Source organism: Penicillium waksmanii (assembly GCF_028829765.1).
Source record: "Penicillium waksmanii strain IBT 27052 chromosome Unknown utg000009l:1.0-4314994.0:1.0-4318279.0, whole genome shotgun sequence".
Lineage (NCBI taxonomy): Eukaryota > Fungi > Ascomycota > Eurotiomycetes > Eurotiales > Aspergillaceae > Penicillium > Penicillium waksmanii.
In genome coordinates, this window is record NW_026643255.1 from 3,231,724 (window position 1) to 3,258,982 (window position 27,259).

Sequence of the window (27,259 nt, forward strand, 5' to 3'; positions counted from 1 at the left end):
CGACAACTCATATAAATAAAAGCCAGGCTAGTACATGGCTCTAACGATCACGATATCTACTCCGCATCTTGAATATCCCGTTACGCAGAACACTGTGACTGTCACCTAAAAAACTTGAACACTCGGGTCTTCTCAAGCTTCCAAATTTGGGATAACTCCGCTCAATATGCCCTCTTCTCAACAACCTGTAGCCCTCATCATGGGCGCCTCTCGAGGCATCGGCCGACAAGTCGCCGTCGACCTATCCAAGAACGGCTACGCCGTAATGCTAGCAGCAAAAACAACCTCAGACGCCAGCAAAACAACCCCATTCCCACCAGACCCAAACTCATCATCCTCAACCATCAACACAGTCGAGCGCGAAATCCGCGAAGCCGGCGGACAAGCAGGATCCATCGCCGTCGACGTACGAGACGCAACGCAAATCCAAAATGCCATTGACGAAACAGTCCGTCGTTTCGGAGCACTGGACGTCCTGGTCTACAACTCTGGGGCGATCTGGTGGTCTTCTGTGGAGAATACGCCTCTGAAGCGATTCCGCTTGATGCAGCAGATTAACCCCGAGGGCCTTTATGCGACGGTTCAGGCTGCTTTGCCTCATTTTGAGAGGAATGGGTGGAAGGGCCGGATTGTGGTTGTTTCGCCGCCGATTTATTCGCGCTTTTTTAGGGGAAAGACGGCTTATGCTATGGGTGTGTATATCATATCTTAACAACCCGCCACTCATGGCTGCCTACTTTTAGTTCTGGCTGTTTTGAGTGCGATTATGGCTTCTTTGTGAATTGGTGCTAATTTGTTGCTTTTTAGGCAAGGTGGGCATGAGTGTGTTGGTTAAAGGCCTTGCTATGGACTTTGTTCGTCAGGACCGTAATCAGATGGCGATTACGGGTATCTGGCCTGCGTCGGTATGTCTTTTTATCCTAGTTTTTCTCTAGTTATTGCGAGACTAACTTATCTAGTCCATTGAATCAGCAGCAACAGAGCACAACAAATCATCTGATAAGTCCTACAAGAAAGACCTTAGGAAACCGGTACGTGCACACCAATTATGCGAGGATCTCTGCTGACATCAAGTAGACAATTTTCTCCGACGCAATTGTTGAGATGCTTCGTGCGCCGGCAACTACCGTGAACGGACTCCTGGACACAGACGAAGACTTCCTCCGGGAGAAATGCGGTGTAACAGACTTCTCGAAGTATAGCGTTATCCCCGGCTCGACGCCGCGACGAATCATGCCCGAGACGTTCCCCGTGTTGGAAGTTGCAGAGCAGGATGACGAAGGGCAGCGAATGGACAGTGCGAAGATCCGGGCTAGTAAGATCTAGTGACTAGTCCTTGGGCTATTGCTTTACCGGGAGATGGGGGTTGTCTTTTAGACTCGCAATATGGACTGGGTGGTCTGAGCTCGAGCGAGCTGAGCCGAGCCGAGTCTTTCACTGAGGATAATATAGGAGAGAAACTCTGTGTAACGGACGGATTCCGGTTGGTGCAGTTAAATTCAAAATATTCAATTGAAGATGAAGTCATCAGTGCCATTCGGATTAATGCAAAAGAAGTAGACGCTCATGCTGATGCAAAAATAAAAATAGGGAAATAAGAATATGGAGAAGGCAAGTGAAAAAAGAAGGGGCAAAGGAAGCGGAAAAAAAGAGACAATCAAGCCGACCGAGAAAAATAGAACAAGGCCCGAATCATCGACCGCTCAATATTCCGGACAAATTAGGGTTTTGAAGATCGTGAAAATGGCAATGAAAATGAGAATAGCAGACCCAGGAAGAAAACAGCAAGAAACGCCATGGACATGATAGATCAATCAAAGCACAATGTGGGTATTCTCACAAGAGAATCGCAAAGCCGGCAATGAAACCGCTGATGAGAATGAAAGTTCCATAGATATGGCCCATTTCGAGGGCGTATCGAGTAGCGGCACCGGTGGCCTCGTTGGTATTCACCGCACTGGACGTGGCGGTACTTGTCGTAGCAGCGGCAGAGGTAGTAGTGGTAGTGACATTGACGCGCTTGGGGTCTTGAGCTCCGCAAGGGTGGTCGGAGCGGCAGGCGGCCGCGCAGGCACTAGTGGTGCACTTGTTGACACATTCGGTGTTTGCCTCGGTGCAGATGTAGTAGGGCATTGTCTGGGAGTACTCGGATGCATTGGGCGAGACATTGTTGCTGCAGACGCAAGAGTAGCTCAAGGTATCCTAGTAAAGATGATTAGGTACATTGATAACGGAGCGAGGGCAATCGATGAAACTCACAGCATCGCAGGTATTGTCTACTGGAGACCCGGTGGCTCCTGGAAGCTGTAGACAGATGAGTGGACAGGCAGCTTTCTGGGAACTGCACCAGTAGTCTGTGTGTGCAGGTTAGCATGTGGTGTGTTGGGTTGGGGGATCTGCATTGCGGGACTCACCTCGAGTGGCCTGGGCGACGGAGTTTATGTCGATAGACTGGGTGTTCACCGGAGTAAGGACTGAGGCGAGGACCAAAAGAACGGACGCGAATACGGTGGAAAACATGGTGTGATGTGTGATGGGGAAAAGAGGTGGTGGAAGGAGAGGGAGAGTGAAAAAGAGAGAGGGCAGTGTGACTGGTGGCTAGTGACTGTTCACAGCCGGTGACAGTCACGACTAAATAGGAAACGCAGTGTCAGTCGGTGTAGGCTGCCGATGCCGACTCCGGCGGGTAAAAATAGCGTGGAGGAGCGGAATGAAGGGGGAATGCAAGAGGGTGGCCACCGCCATGTCTTAGAACTTACTCTCGGGCGAATTCCTGAGCTTTGTTCGAGAACGTCTGGGAATGAGAGGCTAAAGCTAGTGCCGTTGAAAAGGGAAAAGAGCACCACAGCGTGCAGAGGAGATGCAGAGGAGGGAACTGAAACTGTACAGATCGAGCGGAGTCGGGAACGACAGACTGGAATTACAAACGAGGATTGGAAAAGAAAAAGAAAAAGGGTACGAGTAGAGAAAAAAAAGGGAGAAAGGAGGTTTAGGAGATCACGCGCATATAGAAAAGCACTAGTGGCCGATAGGGTGATACTGCAGATCCACAGTGCAATGCAAAGAGGGCGTGGCAATGGTAGTGGTAATGGAAATGGAAATAACATTATCGACAGGAAGTGTCCATCTAGTTCAACTTACTAAAAAGGTAGAACATCAAAGCAAACTCGACGCGAACAGCTCCAAGCTGGTGTGGAACCAGCCCGAATGACATGTCGATCCGGGGATAACTATCCAGAGGACCTTAGCTCTGGCAACCCTTGATTCAACTTTTCAACTCCTGGTAGAGTCAATGGCAAGGCAGAACTCACCACGATGTTCATGCGGCAACTCTGATTGCCACATCATATCGCACTTCTCTCTGCATCGATATCACCCGCCATTTCGCACCGACTAGTCTGCACTGCAACGAGGCGAACGGCGAAAAAAAAAAAGGATGATAAGGGTCGATGTCTCAGTTTAGCGGCAGCGCCGATCAGCCACTTGCCCCCTTTAGGACTAGTTTGCTGCTTGGCTCGAACCCTCGCGAATCCCGGACAACAAAATGTCAGACCGCGGTGGGGGGAACACATGTACTGCCCGCCAAATGGAGTATAGAATGATTCAATCGAGCGGGGGAGGTGGGGGAGGAGGGGAATGGCAATGATAATGGAAATGATACGAGTATGACTCGGTTAGCAGAAGATAGGATGTGGCACTGTGTCAGATGATAGGATCATTGCCACAGTATTTAGTGCCACCTATAATTAGAGACTGCCCACTAGTACTAGTACTACTAAAAGTTGTGGTCTGCGGAGCAGAGTATAACCCCTCTTCCCTCGACTACTAGTACGCAGATATCCTAAAATCTAAAACTACAGGGCGGGAAACAAAAAAAGGTATTACATCTGCGATTATACTGGCACTGTGCCGTGCCAGTGATATTAGAAACAGGAATGCTGCTGACAATTCTTCATTCATGCATAGAGCGACCCATCAAAGCGTCCAGATAGTATCTTCCTCCGAGCCAAAATCAAAAGCCAATCACAGAAACTGAATGCAGTTCAAAACATCGAGATTGCCAAGCGAGCCGACCTGGACATCCAAACTCTTCAGGGAATTAAATCCAAGCCCCCATGGCAAGGGGGGAAAAGAGAAGGGAATTAATGCAATGGCAGATATAAAACGCAAGTTCATACGATCCACGCTATCGTATCTTCAATTTCAAGAGCGATGGGAAGAGCTTGGGATATCTTTACTTGTCACGGGTGGGGGTGTTGACATTCCAATACAAAAGCAGCACTAGCACTGGTGGGGCGCTGCGATCGTGCTGGAATCAGTTTCGTCTGGCATTCCAGGGACTTCTCGGTCGTGTAAAACTTGAAGCTTTGAGATGGTCTTCCAATGTTGTAACGCTAAAAGTGATTTATTTCCCACTGGCAGTGGTATACAATGGAATATCATACCCAGTCTGGGCTGCTTTTAACTAGCGGTTTCAAAGTATTTTAACCCTATTACCAGACACTGTATAAATTCCCCGAAGCTATGAAATACGTCATGACGAAGGAGAAGAAATATTTTACTATTAGTATGCCGGAAATTAATCGACTTGATAATAAATTGATTAATTACTGTGCACTATTTTTGACCTGGCATCCCGCTTACATAACACCGCCAAATGCCTTTTTCGCGTTGGAGACGTGGAGATCGCCCTTGGATTCCACTCTCCAACTAAGATCACACCTGCTCTTTCACAACTTCGCTTGGACTCGGACCGTTTCAAGGTGAGTGTGTCCTAATCGCGGCACCCTGACCACGCCCTTCCCCCCCCCCCCAACACCCCCTTTCCGTTGCCCCCGTGGTCTTGCCAGAGTCAAAGCCCGAGCCTTGCTCGCCCCCGCATGGGCCCGCTAGACTGCAACTCAACCCCGAACCAATGCACCTCGGCTCGAGCCGAACCTGAAAGCTACCAAAAGCCAGCCATGCTAACACACCTACTTCACAGCGTCTTGTCTATATCTAGACGGCCTGCCAACATCTGATGGATGGATCCTGGTACTGAGGAGACCGGCCCGGCACCCCCGTTGCAACCGCCGCGCTCCTCGCCTTCACCTTCACCTTCGCCCTCGCCTACGAACTCGAGCTCAACGCCGGCCGATGAACACCCCGCAACACAATCGCAAGACACACATACACAAGTCTTAGCTGAGCTCCAAGCCGAGGTCGAGACAGAAGCAGAGGCAGAGGCAGAGAGAGAGGCAGAAGGAGAGGCAGAAGGAGAGGAGCAACAAGAAAGCGCAGCCTCAAGCTCCAAATCACGCCCCGTCTCAGGCGTCGTACCGCCATGGTGGCAGCGTCATGAAAGGAACATTTCGCGCGTCTCACAAAGCTCCCTCCGCAACACGATTACCCTAGAAGACCACACAGCGGATCCGGACTCGGAGACAAGCCGCGGGCTTTGGGCGCGGAACGTGGCTATAAATGACCATTGCGTTGTGCAAGGGAAGACTGGGGTTGGCGCGTACGTTGTTTGGAACTGTGTCGTTCAGACTCTCGATGTGAGTTGCAAGCAGCGAAGCACCGCACTCCCCTTTGAATTTTCTTCCTCTTATCCACCCTTTCCTTTGCTTTACTTTGGCTGTTTCTGTTACTGTACTGACCATTGCTCCTCATGTCCAGGGTGGTCCGATAGTCGTTCGAATGAGATACTCCGAATTCGATGATCTGCGCCAGCGCCTCGTGTCTTCATTCCCGCACGCGAAAAGCGCATTGCCTGCGCTTCCGCCGAAAAGTGTTCTCTGTAAGCTACCCACCTCAGCTTAGCACCCTGTTGCCCAGACTGGTCCCTTTGGATAAATCATCCAAATTGGATTACTGATAGTTGTAACAGTTAAATTCCGCCCCAAGTTCCTGGAGAATCGACGTGCTGGACTGGAATATTTTCTCAAGTATGCATGCATCCTCCCCAACTCCTCCTTCCCCCCCCTGGTACGGCATACCACACTGGGGGAAGAAATCGATGCGTTGCCGCTCGTCTCATCATCCACTGGTGGATATTGATAACATCGTCGCTAACAAAGATCTTAGTTGTGTTCTACTTAATCCTGAATTCTCAAGCTCGCCTATCGTCAAGGACTTCCTTTTTGGTCGAATGTCTTAAAAATCGACGCATGAATACCGAATCAAGCTGAGAACCTCATCCTGTAAAATATCATACCATGTTACGATTTCGATTTACCCGCACTGCTGCTCTACCTCCCACTCCCACTTGAATGCCATTCTAGGCCCCTTCTTGGAATTATACTCCCATGAACAAGTTGAGCATTGAACAGTGAACATTTTTGACATTGAATTGAACCTTCTCTCACCCCAACACATATCCCTCCCGAAACTCGAAGGACGTAGATTGAAGTGATTTATGGCTAATCGCATAGGATTTTATCGAATCGATTTTCCTACCATTCAGAATGAAGAACTAAGGCCAGAGCCGAGACAGAAAAATAAGGAGACAACACGAAAGAAAAGTAGCTTGTTCTGACTCGGTATGCACGACACAAGGAAAATTAGATGAGATAATGAATGACACAGTTGACCGAACCGGACCGGACCGTTTCGCTTTCTCGGCCCTTGGATTCCAACATAACAAAATAAAACAAAACAGACAAACGCCTAGCTATGATACAAGCGATCTTTGAATATGGTACAGCAGCAGGAGAAAAAAAAAGACAGCAATTTCGAAGAGGCTCGGTGGCGGGTCCTCTATAGGGATTATTGAGCTGTTGGGTTGGGTTTGGTTGGGTTGGTTGGTTTTGGGTTTGGCTTCTTTTTTGGATGATCACGCTGGATTCTGGTGATTTTCAGTCCCAGTCCCAGTCCCGGCTTCCGCCCCAGCTTCCAGAGACGAAGCAGCCCCAATTTTATTGGTCGATTTCGATTTCCGTGTCGAAATGCGCTCGCACAAATCCGCCCACAGAACCTTTCGCAAACTGATATTTGCCATATGAACCATAGCCAGCAAGTGTCTCAGACTCGGCATGCCCTTTGGAAAAACGAGAAACAAACCCGAGTCTTGCACGGGGTCAGGGCGGAATTTATCGTGGTATGCCTTCTTGCCCCGGATCGGGAGTCGTTGGAAGGTATGCCCATATAGGTCACGGGTGATGGATGTGAGCAGTTGTGCCGGCATGCCGGAGATATCGTCAGACTGCAGTTCATGAACGGGCTCGAAACCTAGACCGAGGTATGAGACGTTGGCGCGTTGGAGAAGGGCCATCGCTGCGACGATCAGCAGGTCGCTGATTCCTTTTGCACTTCTCGGGGCCGCGATGCACGGGTCAACGTGGTAGCCGCCGCATCCTAAGCGACGCAGGGCGGCGAATCCGTTTATACGGTAGTCTGGGCCGCGGCTGTAGACGAAGGTCATTAGGGATGGCAGGGCGAATGGATCGTATACTGTGATGAAGGCTTGTGGGCCGGTGGAATCGTTGCGCTCTGCGCGCCATGAGTCGTATACGGCTACCAGGTCGCTTTCAAGATCCGCGTCTGTGCCGTGGATGGCTGGGGCGTAGACGCCGAGGGTGATGCCGCCTTTATCTGGGTGGAGGAGTTGTCTATTTTGGACGGCGATGCGTTTCCCACTTTGTTCGTGGAGGACTTCGTTTGATTGCGGGTTTAGGACGCGCTGGGTGCCGAATCGGATTGTTGTCCACGAGTTTGGATGTGCTTGTTCGCGGACGAAGGACTCGCTGGCTCCCATGAAGGCAATGCCCCAGTGGTGCTTGGATCGATATGTGGTGAACTCGGCGAGGAGGTCTGGGATCATGGCTGGTTCACAGAGCGGGTCGCCGCTCACGATTGCAACCTTGTTTTGGACCTTAAAGGAAAGAGCTGCTGTTCGTTCTTTGTTCACAAAGAAGCGATAACTGTGATCTAGGATGCCCATGTGTGCGACGCGGCCATATTGTGCGGTTAATCGCTGGATTGCTGTGATGGTGGAGAAGTCGTCGAGCGAGAAGACGCTTCCTTGAGGCTGGTTGGTATGGGTTGTATGGAGTGTGTGGACGGATTTGGTGCTGAGACATGACTGGCTCCCTGCCGCTCGGAGTGATGGAAGGCTGCGTTCTTGGATATCTCGTTCGTCGAGACTGGTGGGAGGAGTACTCTCCACACCGGTCAGGGTTCGGCTGCTGCTGCTCAAGGAGCTGGCACAGGAGGGTGTCGTCAAGGTCGCCGAGAACTTGCTTTGTAGGTGATCGACAACTGAGCCATTTGCGACGCCGAGTTGATCGTCGAGTCGGGGAGCTGTATAGAGTTGATCGATGAGTGCATCGCCCAATTCATCCAACAAGAGAGACTTTTTCTGTTTCGGACCGGTGGTGTCGGTGGTACTGTTACTTGTCTTTCGACCTCGCCTCCCTCGCTTTTTCTTCTCAGACACGGAAATTTTGGTATTGTTGGTAGAATGTGTGTCGAGATCTGTTGCAGCGGTTACCAAGATGGGAGGCACGATGCCGATGCTGGCCTCGACAGGCAATGGGTTATAAGGGGAGGTCATCGCGTGCCCCGTGTTTGCAGAAATTGACTGGAAATATAAGGATTGTCAAGCTTGCACAATCCTACCCTGTCATAGTATAGAGAGGGCGGAGGAAGTTTAAAGAGAAATTGGGTGAAGGGGGGGAGGATCAGTAAAGAAGGCGTGTTTATGTTACAGCATGGGTATGACGCTGGTTCGATCCTTCCCAGACTACAGAGTACAGTACGGAGCAGTACCTACTCATACAGGAGGACTGGTAGTACTAGTAGTACTACTGATACAGGAATACCTAGTAAGATTGTTTTGATCAGGCAACGTAATATTGCATCACACATGTCTTCTTTCCTTCTTTCCTTGAGTCTGCGCCCCGCTGTTGATCCAGTGGATCTACTTACCCTACTTACCCGCCCCAAGGTCCGCCACAAACCAATGAGGGACTCCTGCGCAACTGTCACGAAATGTACAGCTCAGGCTTTGTGATCTGACTGTGTATCACATGGAGTTGGGGAGAGACAGCACTGCCCTGGGTCAAAATTACAACTATTACAGTGACCCAGTGAGAGTATAATTTAATAGGGGGATGATATCGAACATGCATATAATTATAATTAGTATATTTCAATAAAATTGACAAAGAACTCCCTAATTCGTAACTGGTATAGGCTGGAAAAAGAAAAGAAATAAAAGAGATCAAAAAGAGGAAAAGGGAGAAAGAGAAAGAGAAACGCTGGTGCCTTGTTAATCCCAATCTCCATACCAATCCCAAACCTGCAGGGCTACATTAACCTTTCCAAACAAGCCTCTGCGCCGCCCCACTTAGCGCCAGGGTTCCCGGCCTTTCCAGTCTTTTTTGACTCTTGGGACCCTTGGGACCCTTGGGATCGTCTGGTTGCCCCAACACTGCTGCCTGAAACTCGGGGCCTCGCAACCCGCGGAGCCTCGCAACCCGCGGAGCCCGATTTCAACTTGGCGTTCGCACATGTCCGACTGGCCCCCTCGTATAGAATTGACAATGGCGGCTGCTTATTCCGCCCATCCGTTCACTCCGTACTTTGTGGCGTTTCTAAGAATATCTACCACCGCTCGTATGTTCAGTGGCGGTGCTGATGATGACTTTAGGCATGTATGTATACAACCCGGAGAAAAATGCACACCATAGAGCGGATATATGCCGATCTTGGAAGATATTCTAGATTTCATCCTAGGCGCCGGGGCTTCCACAATATTCGTGCGTTTTCTTCGGCTCCAACGGGTAGCGGAATTCAAAGATTCCGAAATGTGGATCAATCGCTCCAGTAAAAAGGGCCAGCATGAAGATAACTAGCAGAAAATATGAGTAAGGACGTGCTCTATGATGCCACGAGGTAGTACTGCGGGCTGTCCTTCGACAGTGTATCTTGATCCGCCGAACTCCCACCTACTAGTACTTGTATTGTTCTTCATCTCACGCCAAACCGATCTTGCATGAATAATCCAGTGTAATTTCGATATTAATGCTGATCTAGAGTTAAATAACGCCGGGCGGGCCGAAAAATATCCGAGCTTCCGAATGTCCGCTAGATCAGCTAATTGATTCACGCACCTTGCCCGAAGAAGGAAAAGCTGAATCGTGCAAGCCCCAAATTTTGGAACCTAATCGGATCCACCGATGGGCCCTATACGAGTATGTACTAGCTTGGCATCTGCCTATCACATGAGTGGGTATACCCAACGGAAGATGTTTTTGGGCCGAACTAGACCGGTGGGTCGGAAATGTTCCAAGATTTTTAGAGAGAGCTGGAGAAGAATCAACAATTCTTGTGATTGACCATCGGGCCAGGGTTCTAGAGAGAGATACGGAGTTGTCCTGGCGGTACAAGCAAGAGTATTTAAACACATACCTTCTTTAAATCGGCATTTGAAAAGGCTACCTTCGGTGGTCGCACGGTTTCTTACAGATTCATAAGTATGACACTGTGAGAGGATGGCTACCAATGGCATCTGAAGTTGTACAATATTGAAATGAACTGAGCTTATGCGAGAGGGATAAATACAAACTCTATCTTGAAGGCATTGTTCCTCACGGCTAGGAACAGTTGACGACCAGCGATTGGTTGGTGTTGTCTGAATGTCTGCCCCGCCGTGCTGTCTAGTCTGAATAACGAGTCGGGATACCGAGAGACCGCAGACTTTGAGGGAGAAATTTCTCTCAGTGTAGAAGAGGATATGCAGTAGCTACTGGTTAGATTATTAGAATGTAGCTCTCACGGATAATGCATCTCATCTCTCATGTTACCCACATGCAGCTATAGCTCTAGGAAGGTGTTACTCAAACCAACCGCAGGCATGACCTCATGAACTTTCGAATATTGATGAATTTTTCTCCGCTACTATCTCTAAATTTGAGAGTATCTTATTCAAGTTGGTAGTTGGCAGCAAACAATACTGTAAGCAAGAGTACATTTACCAAACGTCAATCATTAAAAGGTCTATTAACAAAATACACAAAATACCACCCAGGCCGATAGCATGTTAAAATCACAAAAGGTGAAGGCTTTCACACAGATCTCCCATAGTTTTGCAAATTCCACCATCTCGCACGAAGCTTAAACAGCATCCGGGAATACATGGGGGGTTGGTAAGAGTTTGAGGTGCCGACGCACGAGCCTTGGTACCAATAAGATGATCGAAAGCAGGGGAGTGGCTAACACGGGGAGACATATCCTCCAGATCCCACAGATAACCCAGAGTCTTAAGAACCGAGGTAGCGCTGTAGGAAGTAGACTTGCCAGTGACAGGGTCAACACCGTAGTTCTCCACATAGCCCTGAGGAGCATAAGGCGAGACGAGCCAAGTAGGCATACGGCCACCAAGACGGTCAAATTTGAGCGTGTAGGTGGAACCGTCGTCGGCGGTCTCGGTGTAGGTCTTGTTATCGGGACGAACGGCCAGAGGGGGAGCAACGTGGTCGAAGAAACCACCCGTCTCGTCGTAGGTCAGGAGGAGGAGAGTCTTTTCCCACTGGGGGCTGGCGCGGAGAGCGTCGTAGACTTGCTTGACGAGAACTTGGCCGAAGGAGACGTTGCCGGACGGATGCATGGAGTTGGTGTTCAGGCCACAGCAGGACGGGTTGATGTAGGAGAGTTGAGGGAGGAGGCCGAGGTAGGCGTCTTGGTAGAAGTTCTCCATTGGGACAACGTTGTCTTTGGCGTTGGTGGCTGTCCAGTTGAAGAATAGCGAGTCTGGAAGGAAGGCACCATTTGTGCCGTCGTAGTTGCGCCACGAGATACCCTTCTCGGTGGCAACTTCGAAGATACTGGTGGTGTCGATTGCGGACTCGAGGAAGCTGTCGTCGTTCTCGCCGTGGCCGTCCGGGGTTCCGGAAATGGCACAGAGGCGGTTGGGGTTGGTGGGCTGGGGGGGTTATTAGTTTTTGCTTTCGCTTTCGCCTTTATTTTTGATCCAGAAAGATACTTACACCAGGAACACAAGAGTGCCAGTAGTTGAAGGTAGTGAACTCATCAACCAAGTCCACGAGTGTCGGGATCTCGCTCTCGGTGTAGTAGCCCATGACCTCTTCAGTGGCACGCTTGGCGGAGATATCCGGGTATGAAATCATCTGTTTCTCAACAAAGCCATTCAGATTAGGCTCGAGCTTGCCACTAGCGATGTCGTTGTTGGAGGGGTTATAGGTGCCGTAAAGCTCAAAGTTGACACCAGTGACCGAGTGGTCGGGATCGTGGATAACCGAGTCATAGTCCTTGTTGGTACTGCACCATTTCTTGCTGTGGGTCTGGTTCACAGACTGAGGATTACAGAAGGGACCATTGTTCACGACATTGTCAAGGCCTTCCTTGTGGACACCACCCAGGATGTTATCGAATCCGCGGTTCTCCAGCAGGATCCAAACCACATTCTCGACCTTGTCCTTGAGGTTGGCAATGGATTCCTTAGAACCAGACTTGTATCCCCAAGGCTCTTGATTGTTCTTGGCAACAGCAGCACTCAGAGCAGTGCCGGATAGACCCAAAAGGGGGATCAAAGTGTTGGCCTTCATGTTTTAAGTTGCCGCGACAGGAAATGAAAGTGTGATTTGACAAACGAGTGAGCGAGAATCATTTCCCTCACGGACGATGACAGCTAATTTATATATTCTCCATCTCTACTTACACGCGATCAAGATATGCGACGTCGGTCACCTTCCGAAAAAAGTAGGTCGTAGTTAATCTGACAACACGCAAATGGGGGGCATATAAATCGTCCACATGCAGGAGCAGAGTGACCTAATAGGCTTGAGTGTAATATGGAGACCCACGAAACTGGATCTCGGAGCGGAGATTAGTGCATTCGCCTTACCATAGACATGCATCTAATTCAAAGCCATTCATTTCGTTAACAGCCTAGCGCAGATTCGTTGCGGGATGCTTAGCATTAAATTTGTACCTGGCGAAGAGTGGAGCCACCTCAACCTACCAATTATGAATCGATATTGCTATCTCATCTCCACTATGCAGGATTGGTTCAAGCGCTATGAACCAATAAAATTCTTTGTTATGCCCATGCTTCATCTGTATTTTCCCACGTGCGGAATGCTTGGTCGCGTTGCAGCATCCGGATTCCTGCGGGTGGCTTCCTCACGCGAGTGTCCACCTTCGACTTCCACAGACTCTCGCTTCCATAAAAATCTTTATACCATCGCCCGAGTTTTGACATACGGCAAGGCAAATACGCTTGAAATAGGGAGAAATGAATTCGTGCGGAGGGGCTTTATTTTCGCGACGATGTACATTGGGAGACCAAAAGAAACGTAACTGAGTGATCATAAATACCGAGCGCTAGTGGAAATGTCGCAGAAATAATATTTTCTACTATCAGTCTATAATGGAACAAGCTAATTCATGACTTCAAGTTCAGGATATCTTGCACAGTCTCCACTACATCATGCAGGACCTCATCTCTTGGCCGACTTGAATCCAACGTAACCACATCGTCCTCATCAACAGGAAGTTCAAGAAGATCAAGCTGCGAGGCCACCATGGACGACTTCATATAATGCTGTTCAGTCGCCGAACGCTTATTCATGCGCTCTGTTAACAGCGCCTTGTCTTTTATAGTAAGTAACAAGAACGATACAGTAACCGGGAAATCAAAGAGTTGATTGAGTCTCCGCAGCTCATCACGGTACACAGTGCGCAAGGCAGAGCAGGTCACAGTCACTGCTTTGGTATCGGAGCTCAGTAGACGGTCCATAACAGCTCCACGGATATGCGCGAGCCAGTCCCACCGATCAGAGTCGGTCAGAGGGATATTTCTGGCCATTTTCTGGCGTGCTAGTGGGGAATGAAGCGAGTCGCCTTCAATTGTAGGAATATCGAGTTGCGATGCGAGAGCTTCGGCGGCGGTTGTCTTTCCACATCCACAGGGACCGATGAGGAAAATAACCTCACGGGCGGGTGCTGGGGTTGGGACCTTTGTCCAGCATTGTGTATCGAAGTATTTGATGAATTGAGATGCGAACTCATTGTCTAATCCGCCGACCGTGGCCAGGGACCGAGAAGCAGCTTGGGCCTTCTTTGTGTCGTACAGGAGTGTGCGGGTAGGATTGGTGTTGTCATATTTCGAGGCGAAGAACTCGAGAAGCTTGACGGGCGGGTTGACTTCCGGATCCTGGTTTGATTCGCGCAATTTCTGGAGCCATGCTTGCTTGGGGAGCTCTTCGAATTCAAGACCCGCCTCACGTAGTAGAGGAAGAAGGTCCTTGGACCAATGGTTGAGTGTTGGGTTTGTGACGTTGAGGACCTCTCCTGCAACGGATGACAGGCTAAGATCAATGATACTGGCTGCCATGACGTCAACTGGAGTCCAGGACAGGATATCATCCAGCTGAGGCAGCGCCTTAATAGTCCTTGCAGTCTGCAAGATCATGGGGATAGCTTCGGTCGCGTTCCAGATTCCGAAGGTTTTGTCTGCCACAATTTGGCCAGCACGAAGAACTCGCGCGGTCATGCCGGTTTTGCGAGCGGCACGGTTGACAATGTTCTCGGTGACTAGCTTGGACTGGGCATATCCCATACCCTGAGCGTGGCTCAGTGACTCGGGCAATTTCTCACGTACCCAATTTCCTGGTGTACGTGCGACTGTGCTGACCGAAGAGCAGAAGGAAAAGGAAGCTGGCTGAGGAGCTTCGGCACTGAGACAAAGGTCAAGCAGATTACGAGTAGGAGCAATGCAGCTCTGTTCAAAGCTTTCCAGCGCCCAGTTGAAGTTAACAGACCAAGCGCAGTGGATCACCGAAGTGACTGTCTTTTTAATTTTGCCAAATACTTCGTCGTCCAGACCAAGATTATCTGAGTTAGAGAGGTCTGCAGGAAGAGCCACAATCTTTCGCTCGGCAGCAGGGGTCAACCCCAAGGAGACCTTGCGTGCATATAGGCTCTGAGCAACACGTCGACGGGCAACACCGGTTGACTTTGCACGGACAAGACAGTAAACTTTGTGAACATCATCAGACTGCACCAATTGAGCCACGATATGAGCTCCCAAGGAGCCGGTGGCACCCGTCAACACAATATGCTGACCATTAACCTCTCGTTCAACGGGAACATGAATCTTGAAGTCATTGCTATACTTATCAATCAAACTCTGCATTCTTTCTTCAACAGGAACCTGCTCCTTGGGTTCATCGCCCGAGCGCAGGCGAGTGATCTCATCAGCCATTGCCTTCAAGGTCGGATTTTCGAAAACAAAGTTTTGAGACAATCGCTGACCACGAAGATCCAGGGTCTGTGTGATGGCAGATCGCAAGCGGATAGACTGTAAGCTATCAATTCCCAAGCTGAACAAATCGGCCGTGAGTTCAAGAGAAGATGGATCAACAGATGGGGCGATTTCGAGCAAAGACTGGCGGAGAAACTGAGTGAGCTCTTCACCCTCAAGAACCTGGTCACCGGTGCCATCGGAGAAGTCGTATATATCGCTGATTTTCTGAGCATAATCCTTGTAAAAGGCAGATCGAATCACAGTGCCCTTGTCTGTCCTCCGGTATTCACTGTTCTTAGGCAGCACAAAGACCATATCCCGGGATACATATGCGTAGGCGGGGGACTCGGCGTTGCATTTCTCGATATCCGGGAAAACCGCATCGAGCAATTCATCATCAGTCTCGAATGGGCACTTGTCGGAGGGAATGATGAAGAGACCGATTCGGGGCTTGGTACTTCCGAACGCAATAGCTTCTGCGACATTGTGGTTCTTGCGTGCGACACCTTCAATAACTAGGGGATTGGCCTTCTCGCCATTCTCAAGAACTAGCGTGTCGTCAAGACGAGCATAGTACCGCCACGCATTTGGAGTGGTAAAATGCCTCTCGAACAGATCTTTTGTGGCATATGAGTTGTCTGGTCGGTTACTCGCAACCTTGGAGGGCCAGCCCTCGGTGACGCAGAGTTCGTAGATACCAGGCATACCAGGTTGCGCCTCCCATCGGAGATATGGAAGCAGGGAGGGTCCAGGACGAACATAGTCCCAGTCTAAGTCCGAACGATCACGGAAGGAGGTCATTAACTGTCCTGTCTCGGTTGTTCCGTAGTGAGAAACAAGACGCACGCCATTCTGAACCAGAGTGTCACCAATTGGCTTAGGACAAGACGATCCGCCGAACATGACAAGTTCCAGACGGGCCAGCCGCTTCAGACCATCTTCGGATTCGGAAAGCAATTTCAAGGCGTAGGGGACCGCATAAAGAATCTCAATTTCAGGATGGTCATTGAGAGTTGAGAGCAGGGCGGTCGCGGTGAGTGGCAGACTGGCGTTATACATGTAAATCAATTTCTGGGAGTGCATCGCTCGGAAAAGACAGCTGATTCCGTGGGCATGGAAAAGAGGCAGAGTGATGAATCCCTTCAAGCCGAAGTTGTTGGCATAATTCTTCAGAGCACCCGAGTGGGTTTGATAGATTGGCTTGGGGTGGCCAGTTGAACCGCTGGAGTGAATGACCCAGGTGATGTTCTTGTTTTCTGTCGGACCATGACGATGCGACGCCGGTAGGGCTGCGGACGAGACATCTTCAGAGTTCGAATCCGCAGGCGATACGACTGGGACCTGAGTGGCACTAGTGCGCCTGCAAACATTCTCTCCCATTGACTGGAAGCTTGGGTAGGTAATAAGGTATCCGGCCTTTGTAGCTTCGACCAAGCTGACGTATGCATCTTCCGCGATGCGGGTTGAAAGGAGGAGTACTGTGTGGCCTAGTCGTGAGACAGCCTGTAGAGTGATGAGGTACTCGAAGTCAGAGGGTCCAAGTAGCCCAACAACTTGCACTGGGTCATTGGAGGAAAGTCTTTGCGGAATTGTCTTTGAATAGTAAACAGCCGCTGATTCGACGAGTGTATTCACCTTTTTTCGTTAGTCATCTTTGTTATAGTGGATGGAGGGCATATATCACGAACCTGGTGTGGGGTATAATAGACATAGTCGGTTCCTGAAGAGGGATACGCCACGATTGGCTCATGGGCTGTCTCCCCTGTAGCTCGTGCGCGGACAAGATCATCGATTGTAAAAATCTCTTGCTTGAAGCAGCCAGTCATAATAGATGGCGACGTTGAAGAATGTGTGTTTGTTATGGGCAGTGCGGATGCCACTGCCGAAGCAAGAGCTGAAGCTGCCATTTTTGAGGTCAAGGCTGGGCAGCGATATGAACAAGATTGATCTTGTGAAGTATTGGGAGTCGAGTGCCTTTTTAGATCAGCCTTGAAACGATGGAATGGTGTCTGCTAATCCGGTTTTCCGAGTCGGCGTATGAATAGTAGTGAATGCAACCAGAGGGGAAATGATTTGCTATCCTCATCTAGGGTCCCCCTGCTGGAAGCTGGGGCGAGTTCACGGCTACTCCGACCTGTGTGTTAACCAAGGCCTTTTCCGCCGCTGGGATAAAAATGTCGCATGACTTTATGGCTCACTTGACCTTTCCCCGCAAATGCAGAGGGGCCCATTGCGAGTAAAAATCCAATGACAGCGCATGGGGGATTTTGCGGAGAAGATCCGGGATGTTGGTTTTCCGACGCAGCGGAGGATGTTGGTGCGGAAATATGACCAACCCATCGGATTCTTCCCAGCTCCTCCATTTTCCGGCACTCTTCGGATTGAAGGAATATCAAGTCCACTCTATCAGAGAGGGGCAGTATTGGCGGGGTAGTCACTCGCGGAGGGGTTGTCACTCACAGAGGGGTAAAAAGCACCAAGTTAAAGAGGACATAGAAATAAACGTTCTGGAAAGTGATTTCCATGTTTCTTCCGAGTCTCTAGTAGACTTGACGTTCTAATCCGTGCACTTCTTTTGTTTTACATGTGTAACCTTCTTGGAACATCTGGTGGAACTATCGTAAAAGAAATCATGAACATTCTATATCTATTGAATACTTTATTTTTTACACAGTAAATTTCTCTTTGTTGGCAGGACCAGCCGCCACCGCAATCTTGCGAACTGCCTCTTCACCAGCCTCCTCAAAGATATCAACACCCCAGATGGCTGGGAAGTTAAACCGCTTGTGGCGCTCAAGGCCATTCAGCTTGCCATACGCATTATCAGACAAAGTGCGGACTTGAAGATTGGCTGCAATGCGAGAAGGTGTCACACTCTTGGAGAGGACAATAGTTCCACGCTGGACACCCCAACTGGCGAGCAAAGGACCGGGGTCCATGGAGGTCTCCTTGGCGACCTCTGCGACGAGAGGATCGTCGACAGTTCGAGGCTCACCAGTTTGGTTGTTTCCGAGAGGAGAGTAAGCCTCCACGAGAATTCCCTTGTTTTGGCAGAACTTTAACAAATCGGCCTGCTGGAGGTATGGGTGTGCTTCGATTTGGTTGGCTGCAGGAACAACCGACACTTGGCCGAGCAGTTCCTCCAGTCGGCGGATGTTAAAGTTGGAGACACCAATGGCCTTGACCTTCCCAGTCGCCAAAAGCTTTTCCATTGCCTTGTAGGTAGCAACATAGTCGTTGACTTCCAGCTCAAACACGCCGTCCTCGTTCAAGGGAAACCACTTGTCACCTCCCTTGAAAGCACTGTGAGAATGTTAGACGGCATCCAATTATATTAATTGACTCAACATCTAACTTACACGGGCCAATGCATGAGGTACAGGTCAACGTAGTCGACACCAAGGTCCTTCAATGTCTTGTCAAGCGCTGACTCGACATCCTTAGCAGCATGCTTGGTGTTCCAGAGCTTGCCCGTGATGAAGATTTCCTTGCGGGGAATGCCGGACTTCTTGATGCCTGCGCCAACCTCTGTCTCGTTGCGGTAGATAGCAGCGCAGTCAATGTGGCGGTATCCTTCCTTCAAGGCAACTTCAACAGCGTTTTCAACCTCGAGAGGCTTCGCTTGCCATGTACCGAAACCCACGGCGGGGATTTTGGCACCTGTGTTGAGAGTGAAGTGAGTTTGAATCGCCATTGTCAATGTGAGAAGAGGAAATAATTATTTGGGACTTAAAATCAAAAGGGAATATCTGGGCCAGTATCTGCTCATATTTATCACCAATATCTGCCGGTTGTAGTGGATTCACTCGTGGATTCATCCTACGTCGGAAAAGTAAGGTGGGTCTTTGATTATCCGCGGATTTTCATCCCGGGCGAAGAGGGTCCGCAAAATACCCCGCAAGGAATACAATTGCATCTTCATCTCGAGTACATCATTTGGTGGGCCGATAATCTAAATTTCTCTTTGCTTTTATTTCTGATCGTATTCCTAGAGTTTCAGAAGATCGTCTCGACGACGCACTTTCCGCACAATGGCCTCATTTCCCTCATTCGACGATCTTCCATTGCGTAAGGATGGCCCTCCTGGTAATGCATGGGGTCTGTTTGGAGATAATGATGAGTGTGGCATGTTGAATCAAATCACACCAGAGCTCGTTAATGCCGCATCGAAAGAGATCAAGGATGGCGTCCGCATCCCGACTGATTTACCCATAGACTTTATGTCTAAGCCCTGTTTTGGAAGAGCACCATTTCAGCACACGATCAAAAATAAAGCACCACGATCAGTTAACGATGATACCCTTGTGTTCAATACTCAGATCAGTACACAATGGGACGGATTCAGACATTTTGGTTACCAAAAATCCAAAAAATGGTTTAACAACCACACTTTAGAAGATATCTTGCAGACGAAAGTGAATGGTATTCATGGTGAGAGTCACAAATCAAGAAAATATATTTTCCAGTCTAATCTTGAAAATTTAGCTTGGGTTGAGCAAGGAGGCATTGTGGGACGAGGAGTTTTGCTAGACTATGCGGCCTGGGCAGAGGCCCATAATATTGCTGTCAACCATTTCTCGCCGCATTCAATCTCAGTTGCCGCGCTTCAGAAAATCGCAGATACTCAAGGCACAGAGCTCCGAAAAGGGGACATCCTCTTTGTCCGCACCGGATGGGTTCGGGCCTTTTCTAATCTGTCGACCGAGAAAGCCATCGCGTTGGCGGACATGACAACTCCCCCAGCGATTGGATTAGAGTCATCCAGAGCGTCAGCTCGCTGGTTATGGGAAACTGGATTTGCGGCTGTCGCCGGTGATCAACCCAGCTTTGAAGCATGGCCTTGCCAAAATCCAGAGTACATGTTGCACGAATGGCTGTTGGCTGGCTGGGGCATGCCAATTGGGGAGATTTTTGATCTAGAACGGTTGAGTGAAGAGTGCAGGAAACGTGGACGGTGGTCTTTCTTTTTCAGCAGCATGCCACTGCGAGTAAGTAGCTGTGACCCCAGCCCCCCATCCAATTTTGAACACTATCAACTAATAGATGGTAGGTCCCTGGTGGTGTCGCTAGTCCACCGAATGGAGTGGCGATCCTTTGAAATCAACTAATGATTATATTGCAAAAAAATAAATCAACTTTCAATTTCAAATAACTGTGTTTTATCTATTTGTTTTGGTACTAGTAGGAGTATTGAAAGAAAGGGTCTTCTTGGTCCGTCTGATCAGCCGAGTTTGCGTCCATGCTCTGGAATGAGGCATCCTGAAGGCTGATACCATCTCGCTCAAGAGCGATTTCCTTCTTCTTATTCAACATGGCTGCATAAAATGCAAATGTTAAAAGCAGAAAGATCTCAACACAGTATGCTACCAACATAGCAATTATACCTGAAGTGTACTTTGGAGCCTCGGATTCTTTGAAAGAGAATGGCCCGATGATGTTGCCCACGCAGTAGGAGATAAAAAAGACCCCGTTTACAGCAGACCTTTTGGTGGAGCCACCAGTATTCGCTGTAATGAGAGACATTATCATTGCGAAAGAAGCGGTGTATGTGCTGGTCAACTAGTTGAAACAATGTTAGTAATGTCCGAATCTCTTGCAAGTATGAGAGATAGACATACCCAGTAACAGACTAATAGCGCCACTTTGTGATCTCTTGAGATAGCATGAATTCCCACCGCCCCTGCCAAGGCTGGACAGACATATGCAACGGCCACCAGGCATCTCATTTGGCCCGGGAGCCATCTTTGAATATACATTGCAGATACATTCGAGATCAAGATAACCATGCCGTAAGGAATCTGGAAAAGGGTGGTCACTAGATTTGAGTATCCAAATCCCGAGATTATCAAACTTCCAAAGTTACTGGCTGCTCCGTTGACAACTTGGGTGGCCACTCCACAAAGAAAAAACAACCAGGTTTTGGGATCAGTGGCGGCTTCGATAAGTTGGTATTTCTTGATCTCATGATGGTTGGCTCCGTGGTGTCGAGGTCCTAGACGGCGAGTTGCAACAACTTTTTCCTCTTCATTCAACCAAGGACTATCATGAATTCGGTTAGTCAACACAGCATAGATTCAGGAGTGTGCGATGGCTCACGCGGTCTCAGGGCGTTCAGCTAGGGTAAAGAACATAAATATAGCCCATATCGACGATAGTGCTCCGATGACAATAAACTGATATTGCCAAGGTTCCAAGGCGCCGTTTATATGACCAACGCCAAAGGCTAGGAGTCCGCCAAAAGAGTTCGCTACGCCAAGAAATGTAGACCACCAGCCTATTCGGATGGGTTGCTCCTCGACAGTATACCATGTCGCAGTGATCAAGAGATAAGCTGGGGTCGAACAAGACTCAAGTGCACCCAGCAGGAAACGTAAGCCCGAGAATGAGTCGAACCTTTTACAACCAGCAAGCGCCATCGTAATACCACCCCAAATGAACAGGTTAACAGAAAGCCATTTCGAGACCGGGACTTTCTGCATTGCAAATGTGGTAGGATACTCGAACTTTGTCTTCAATTAGTGTAATTTTCTTGCCTGCAGTGATCAATAGACATACCGCCAAATATCCGAAATAGAAAATGCTTCCTATTAAGCATATATGTCAGTTTATCACATAGTAGCTTTACGGATACAGGGATATAGGGAGGTTACCTAGCCAGCTGTACTGTGATCCATGTAGATTCAGAGAATCTTTCAAACCAAATACAGCCGAGTATCCCAGCATGGCCTTGTCAATATAGGTCACTAGATATGTGATACATATGAACGGTATGACCATGATATCGATTTTCCGAAGAACTTTCTTTGCTAGCGGAGAACTTGCAATGAGCTCCGAGGACTCGATGGGATTGGGTTTCTGGGCATCATCTTGAGCATAATTATGTCCACCCTCCAGTGACTCGAAATGGTCGCTGGTACTCTTTGACATGTTAGGCCTTGGTTAGATTATAGTTAGGACACTGAATACTAGATGGAAGAGGTGCTCCAGGGTGGGGAATCTTCTACATATACGGGGTAGCCCTGGAGTGAGCTTTGACTTTGTTCCTCCGCAAATGGGGTGGCCGTCCGACTCCTTGGAATTGTTCATTGGGCGACCGGACGGATTTAAGGGGCTAAATCCTGAATTACTATCATATGAGTACAAGTAGTACTGGGGGACGCTACAAATATACTACTACTACTAGTATATCTCCTCACTGGTAAAGTACTAGCTACTTTGTATCCCAATGCCATGTTCCTCTAGCCTAACTTCACAGTTTTGCAGAACATATCAAGAACGACTTGAATATCCTCAAAATCATGATTTTTACCGAAACTGAGAAGGTTCTCACTAGTAAATACCAAATCTGGGGTTTGGGTTACCCTCGGCAATTGTAGCTGGCCGGGTCTCGTGACTGGCGGATAAGCCCGTCGGAATTATGTTTCTTCGACCTTTCTTCCTCGTTACCAGCTGGCTGTTGCTTTCACGGGTCAGAAAGTGTTGAGAGACAAATCGAAAGTTCTCAAGAGCAATCCGAAAGACAGAATAAACTAAATTTTCGATTGAAGTCGGATACTGCTAGAAATTTCCGATGACTGATGCAGCGCAGGCGAAATCACCGCTCCCACGTCGGGGATCGTCGCAGGCACGGAAAAGAATCAAGGTCACTCGCGCATGCGATGCTTGCAAAGCACGCAAGAAGGCCTGCACGGGCGATATTCCATGTCAATTCTGTGCACGATCGGATCTCCCATGCTCCTACAATGTTCCCTATCATCGGGGTTCCGCCGCAACCCCACTGCCCTCGGCGCAGGGCGGAAATGTGCGACCCATATCTGCCGCGTCAATCCCCGCACCTACGGAGTCTACCCCAGTTCCAGAGTCGGTTGTTGGGGGCCAATACAGAGGTCCGGCGTCGGCCCACTCATTCTTGGACCGGGCCGTGAGGAACTTCCACGGAGCTCAGCGGACTTTGGATTCAACGTCGGAGGATTCACATGCTTCGATATTCTCGCACGGCGATCGGCATGCTCCCCAGATTCCCGAGTCTCAACTGCAATGGCCTAGCCACGCCGCTGTGAATTGGCTGGTCCAACGATACTTTGACTTTGCATCGCCGACTTATCGCATTCTACATCAGGGGACAGTAGAAGAATGGATAAATATAGTTTTTGGGCAAGAGGTGCCAACGCCACCAGGCCACACTACCAGACTCTCCCTTGCGGGGAAAGCGATCATATTAATGATGTGCGCCATTTCATGTTCCTTCTCTGCGCTACAGGACATGCCGCTGGAATATACGCTGGGAAGTATGCCACGCGGGCAGCAAAGTGAGACGTACTATCAAATGGCGGATCGGCTTCTTTCCCAGGAACAAGGATCGCCATCATTGGAGTCGGTCCAGGCTCGGTTTCTCACTGTACTGTACCTGCTTGGTACATCAAGAATGAATCAAGCTTGGTTTAACTTCGGACCTACCGTGCAACTGCTGATGGCGCTTGGTCTCCACCGAAGAAATACATATACGAGAACACTCAATTCTTCCTCGCCTGGTGAGGCTGCTCTCGAGTGCTCGAAACGAGTATTATGGTGCTCTTTCACGCTAGATGAATATCTCAGCCTCATTCTTGGACGGCCACGTCTTCTTCGCGAGGAGGACATTGATCAAGATTATCCTGCACTCGTCAACGATGAACAGCTAAATCCTCACAAAAGCCGATCGCATTTGCAAAGAAATTGCCTCATGGATGCACCAGTTTGTCACGCGAAATTGTCAAAGATACTTTCGAAGGCTTCACAAGACCTATACACGATCCAACCCCTCGAGAAGGAACAAGAGATTATTTTAATTGAAAATCTTGTGCGAAAAATTAAGCAGTGGCAATCTGATCTTCCACCCCTTCTCGGTGATTGGGTGTGTCCCAGCAGTCTGATATCTATCTTTCAGAGACAGTTGACGGTAATACGACTGGCTCGGTTCCACGCTCTAATGTTTGTCACACGTCCATTGCTACTTCGAGATTACTCACAAGTGGCGGAGGCGGCCTCAGGGGATTCCGCCCAAGTATACCTACGATCTTGCATCAGCAATGCTCAGGATACACTCGAATTAGTACTAGAACTGGTCAAAGATCGTCTGCTCTACCCAGCTTTTTGGTATACCCAGTATATCGCTTTCAATGCTCTGTCAATTGTCTACATCTTCCTGATACACACGAAGAGAGGCCGAATTCCCAAAGCATGGCTTTGCGCGAATGCCGAAGTAGAGTCGCAAGAAATCGATCAAAATTCACTATATAAGCTTGCCGAAGAGACTCAGTATCATTTGGGCCAAGCAACCGAGAGAAATTCTCTTGCATGGAGATATAACATCGTGCTCGAAGCTTTGAGATCGGACGCTACGGGGCACATGTCCGACACTAGCAACGATGCAGAACAATCAACAGGAAGAGTCCAGCCAGACCACGATTCCCATTTGGCAGTGCAGCCTATAGATATGAGAGATAATGTTCCCTTCGAATTGACCTCCGAGCATCCTATTGTGGACTGGGACAGCTTACAGGGAGCTGGAGCATATGATTCGGGGGTTGGGAGCTTGTTCACATTTACGGGCTCCACAGATGAGCTTTGTCTTGATTTCTGGCCCCAATTAGATCGCCTTCCAACATGTGGGTTCGAATGCTTTTATTCTTGACTGAAACAATTCAAAGCTAACTCTTCTGAAGCACTAAACTAGTTCGAACTCATAGCGCGCCCTCTCATGCTTGTTTTATGTAATATCAACGATTTTGGACATCACCTATCCAATCGGGAAAAATCATAGCTCAAAGGGATACTTATTCGAGATCTCTGCTGATACTCCCTGTAGGACTGAAACTACTTCAAATGAAGCAACTAGGATACAAATCCGAATTGATGACTTGATAACCTTAGAAAATCTGAAAATAGTGAATCCGAGAGTGTGGCTTAGATCGTGTAGCGGAAACCCGCAGCAACCTGCGCAGGGGTTGGACCATTCCGCCCTGTATCTTGGCCCCGATCCAGTTTGTTGTTCTGGCGGCGTAGATAAATTCGAGTTCCGGTGGCTAAGATGACGGTTAAAACAGAGGCGGCAAGATTAACCAAGAAGGCGGTTAGGTAGCGTGGCTCGGAATAATAGAGGTATGAGCCCCAGACTGTCGATTTGATATTAACAAGGGGCTCGGTGGCTAAGAATCAATTTACTCATACCGTTAGGGGTATTGCAGATAGAGTTGATTATAGCAATGGCGGACGCTCGCTTGATTGAAGGCTGCGATATGGTTCCAGCTACCCAGGACAGAACAACAACGCCTGCCGAATAGAAGGATCCTGGCAGAAGCATCATGGCAACGTCTACATCAAAGTTAGTTTACTCGAATCTTCGACAGAAAGCAAATTGATCGAGCGTGTGACTGACAGCGAGCGGCCGTGTTCAGCGTGGAGACGGCAATTATGTTGGCCGCGAGACAAACAATCATTGGGCAAACTATGTGCAAGTAACGCTCTTGTTTCTTATTTCGTATTAGATGAATTCAGTTGCAGATCTTCTGATACGTACCTTGTCCGAGTGAAATCCGTTGATGATCATCGCGATGACGCAGAGAACATAAGGTGGCTGTATACCCTCATAGTTAGCACCTGTATCCGGGCTTATCATCATGACCAGCGAGACTCACCGCAGTAAGGCCATATGTCTTGTTACGAGAATATCCGAGGGTTGCTACTACCGAAGGGAAGAAGTTGGTCACAGCCCCCACAATGTAAATCTGAACGAGTCAGTCAGGAACCGTAAATGGGCTAACCTGGAAGAGACACCACGAACAGAGTAAAGTGTGCCCATCAGAAGCCAAGTCTTTGGGTCTGTTACAGCCATCATAACACCCTTGTAGGCGCTGACTTCATCGGCATTATCTTGCTGGCCTTGATCTTCCTCAAAACTCCACAACAGATACTCCTTCTCGATCTCATTAAACCCAGTGAGGGATTTCAGCGAGTTGGGCAGAATAAATGCGAGTATTATGGCCAGACCAATGGTAGCAGCACCCTCGACTAGGAAGAGCTATCAAAATAGAATTAGCACTGATATTTCAGTCTTCCAGTCCACGAGAAGTCCTACCCATCGCCAACCCTCCAGACCATGATGGCCATCCAACTTCAAAATTGCAACAGCAAAGAGTCCACCAAAGGCATTGCCAAGCTGCGAACCCGAATACAGAATGGCTGTCCGAAGTGTGTACTGCTTCTTAGTGTAGAATAACGACATGTAAAAAAGGGCGCCAGGGAAGAACACGGCCTCGACAAATCCCAGAAAGAAACGGGAAGCCATTAGACCAGAGGCATTGTGGACTGCAGCTGTGCAGGCTGAAAGAGCGCCCCAAAGTCCCATTGAAAAACAAATGTATACGCCTGGTGCTTTGATTTTCCCGACTATGATATTCGATGGGACCTGCATTAAAACTATCGCAAAGCATTAGTAGCCGGCTTATGAGCTTTCAAGTGAGTCGATGACAAACTGTATCCCACAAACAAAATGCTGACACACGTTTGATACTGCACGTCCGTCATTTTCAAATCCTTTTCAATCTCGGCAAGCTTGGCCGCAGCGATGTTTTGCCGGTCGAGATAATTCATGATGTACATCAACACCATGCACGGCATGATTTGCGCATCCAGCTTTAGAGTTGCTCGACGCTTGACCTTCTCTAGCTCGCTCTCTGAAAGTGCGGCTAAGGAGGGTGGCATTATGAGTGGTAAGATAGTGCCAGGGACCTTGCCCTGTGTATCGGCTGCATACTCAACCTCTTCCGCATCCTTGTGGTCTTTGTTGGCCATGGTGAAATAAGCCCTCTTGTGTATGAAAAGAAAAGGAGAAGAGTCCGGGATTTATCTTTCGGGATTTCTGACAAGAACCTGAATAATAAGGGCATGATGACAAGAATCTGAATTATAAGGGCATGAAACTCTCCTAAAGCCACACACACACACACACAGGGCCAGCATGTCCAAGAA

The 27,259-nt window shown here is 48.9% G+C and overlaps 11 protein-coding genes across 11 annotated transcripts; 4 read left to right on the top strand and 7 right to left on the bottom strand.

The window, feature by feature from the left end:
- Positions 1–166: 166 nt before the first annotated feature.
- On the top strand, positions 167–1,326 carry N7481_011551 (uncharacterized protein; the record flags this gene model as incomplete). The annotated part of the gene is made up of 4 exons (XM_057270770.1): positions 167–692; positions 808–905; positions 960–1,031; positions 1,078–1,326. 4 exons carry the CDS (start codon positions 167–169, stop codon positions 1,324–1,326), a joined length of 945 nt encoding a protein of 314 aa, XP_057117944.1.
- Positions 1,327–1,836: 510 nt separating this feature from the next.
- Positions 1,837–2,520, bottom strand: N7481_011552 (uncharacterized protein; the record flags this gene model as incomplete). The annotated part of the gene is made up of 3 exons (XM_057270771.1): positions 1,837–2,202; positions 2,260–2,354; positions 2,415–2,520. 3 exons carry the CDS (start codon positions 2,518–2,520, stop codon positions 1,837–1,839), a joined length of 567 nt encoding a protein of 188 aa, XP_057117945.1.
- Positions 2,521–5,024: 2,504 nt separating this feature from the next.
- Positions 5,025–5,802, top strand: N7481_011553 (uncharacterized protein; the record flags this gene model as incomplete). Its single annotated transcript, XM_057270772.1, has 2 exons — positions 5,025–5,500; positions 5,550–5,802. 2 exons carry the CDS (start codon positions 5,025–5,027, stop codon positions 5,800–5,802), a joined length of 729 nt encoding a protein of 242 aa, XP_057117946.1.
- A 1,012-nt stretch (positions 5,803–6,814) lies between these two features.
- ergS lies at positions 6,815–8,533 on the bottom strand (the record flags this gene model as incomplete). The annotated part of the gene is made up of 1 exon (XM_057270773.1): positions 6,815–8,533. The coding sequence occupies one exon, from the start codon at positions 8,531–8,533 to the stop codon at positions 6,815–6,817; it is 1,719 nt and encodes a 572-aa protein (XP_057117947.1).
- Positions 8,534–11,029: 2,496 nt separating this feature from the next.
- Positions 11,030–12,548, bottom strand: N7481_011555 (putative phosphatidylglycerol specific phospholipase C; the record flags this gene model as incomplete). Its single annotated transcript, XM_057270774.1, has 2 exons — positions 11,030–11,905; positions 11,970–12,548. The coding sequence occupies 2 exons, from the start codon at positions 12,546–12,548 to the stop codon at positions 11,030–11,032; spliced, it is 1,455 nt and encodes a 484-aa protein (XP_057117948.1).
- Positions 12,549–13,387: 839 nt separating this feature from the next.
- Positions 13,388–17,157, bottom strand: N7481_011556 (putative NRPS-like enzyme; the record flags this gene model as incomplete). The annotated part of the gene is made up of 2 exons (XM_057270775.1): positions 13,388–16,885; positions 16,939–17,157. The coding sequence occupies 2 exons, from the start codon at positions 17,155–17,157 to the stop codon at positions 13,388–13,390; spliced, it is 3,717 nt and encodes a 1,238-aa protein (XP_057117949.1).
- Positions 17,158–17,916: 759 nt separating this feature from the next.
- On the bottom strand, positions 17,917–18,944 carry N7481_011557 (NADP-dependent oxidoreductase domain-containing protein; the record flags this gene model as incomplete). Its single annotated transcript, XM_057270776.1, has 2 exons — positions 17,917–18,553; positions 18,610–18,944. The coding sequence occupies 2 exons, from the start codon at positions 18,942–18,944 to the stop codon at positions 17,917–17,919; spliced, it is 972 nt and encodes a 323-aa protein (XP_057117950.1).
- A 337-nt stretch (positions 18,945–19,281) lies between these two features.
- On the top strand, positions 19,282–20,348 carry N7481_011558 (uncharacterized protein; the record flags this gene model as incomplete). The annotated part of the gene is made up of 3 exons (XM_057270777.1): positions 19,282–19,681; positions 19,736–20,238; positions 20,301–20,348. The coding sequence occupies 3 exons, from the start codon at positions 19,282–19,284 to the stop codon at positions 20,346–20,348; spliced, it is 951 nt and encodes a 316-aa protein (XP_057117951.1).
- An 80-nt stretch (positions 20,349–20,428) lies between these two features.
- N7481_011559 (MFS general substrate transporter) lies at positions 20,429–22,177 on the bottom strand (the record flags this gene model as incomplete). The annotated part of the gene is made up of 5 exons (XM_057270778.1): positions 20,429–20,809; positions 20,869–21,289; positions 21,347–21,753; positions 21,806–21,834; positions 21,901–22,177. The coding sequence occupies 5 exons, from the start codon at positions 22,175–22,177 to the stop codon at positions 20,429–20,431; spliced, it is 1,515 nt and encodes a 504-aa protein (XP_057117952.1).
- Positions 22,178–22,820: 643 nt separating this feature from the next.
- Positions 22,821–24,923, top strand: N7481_011560 (uncharacterized protein; the record flags this gene model as incomplete). The annotated part of the gene is made up of 1 exon (XM_057270779.1): positions 22,821–24,923. The coding sequence occupies one exon, from the start codon at positions 22,821–22,823 to the stop codon at positions 24,921–24,923; it is 2,103 nt and encodes a 700-aa protein (XP_057117953.1).
- A 272-nt stretch (positions 24,924–25,195) lies between these two features.
- N7481_011561 (uncharacterized protein) lies at positions 25,196–27,082 on the bottom strand (the record flags this gene model as incomplete). Its single annotated transcript, XM_057270780.1, has 8 exons — positions 25,196–25,404; positions 25,460–25,603; positions 25,668–25,761; positions 25,809–25,865; positions 25,927–26,016; positions 26,073–26,309; positions 26,367–26,707; positions 26,764–27,082. The coding sequence occupies 8 exons, from the start codon at positions 27,080–27,082 to the stop codon at positions 25,196–25,198; spliced, it is 1,491 nt and encodes a 496-aa protein (XP_057117954.1).
- Positions 27,083–27,259: the final 177 nt, after the last annotated feature.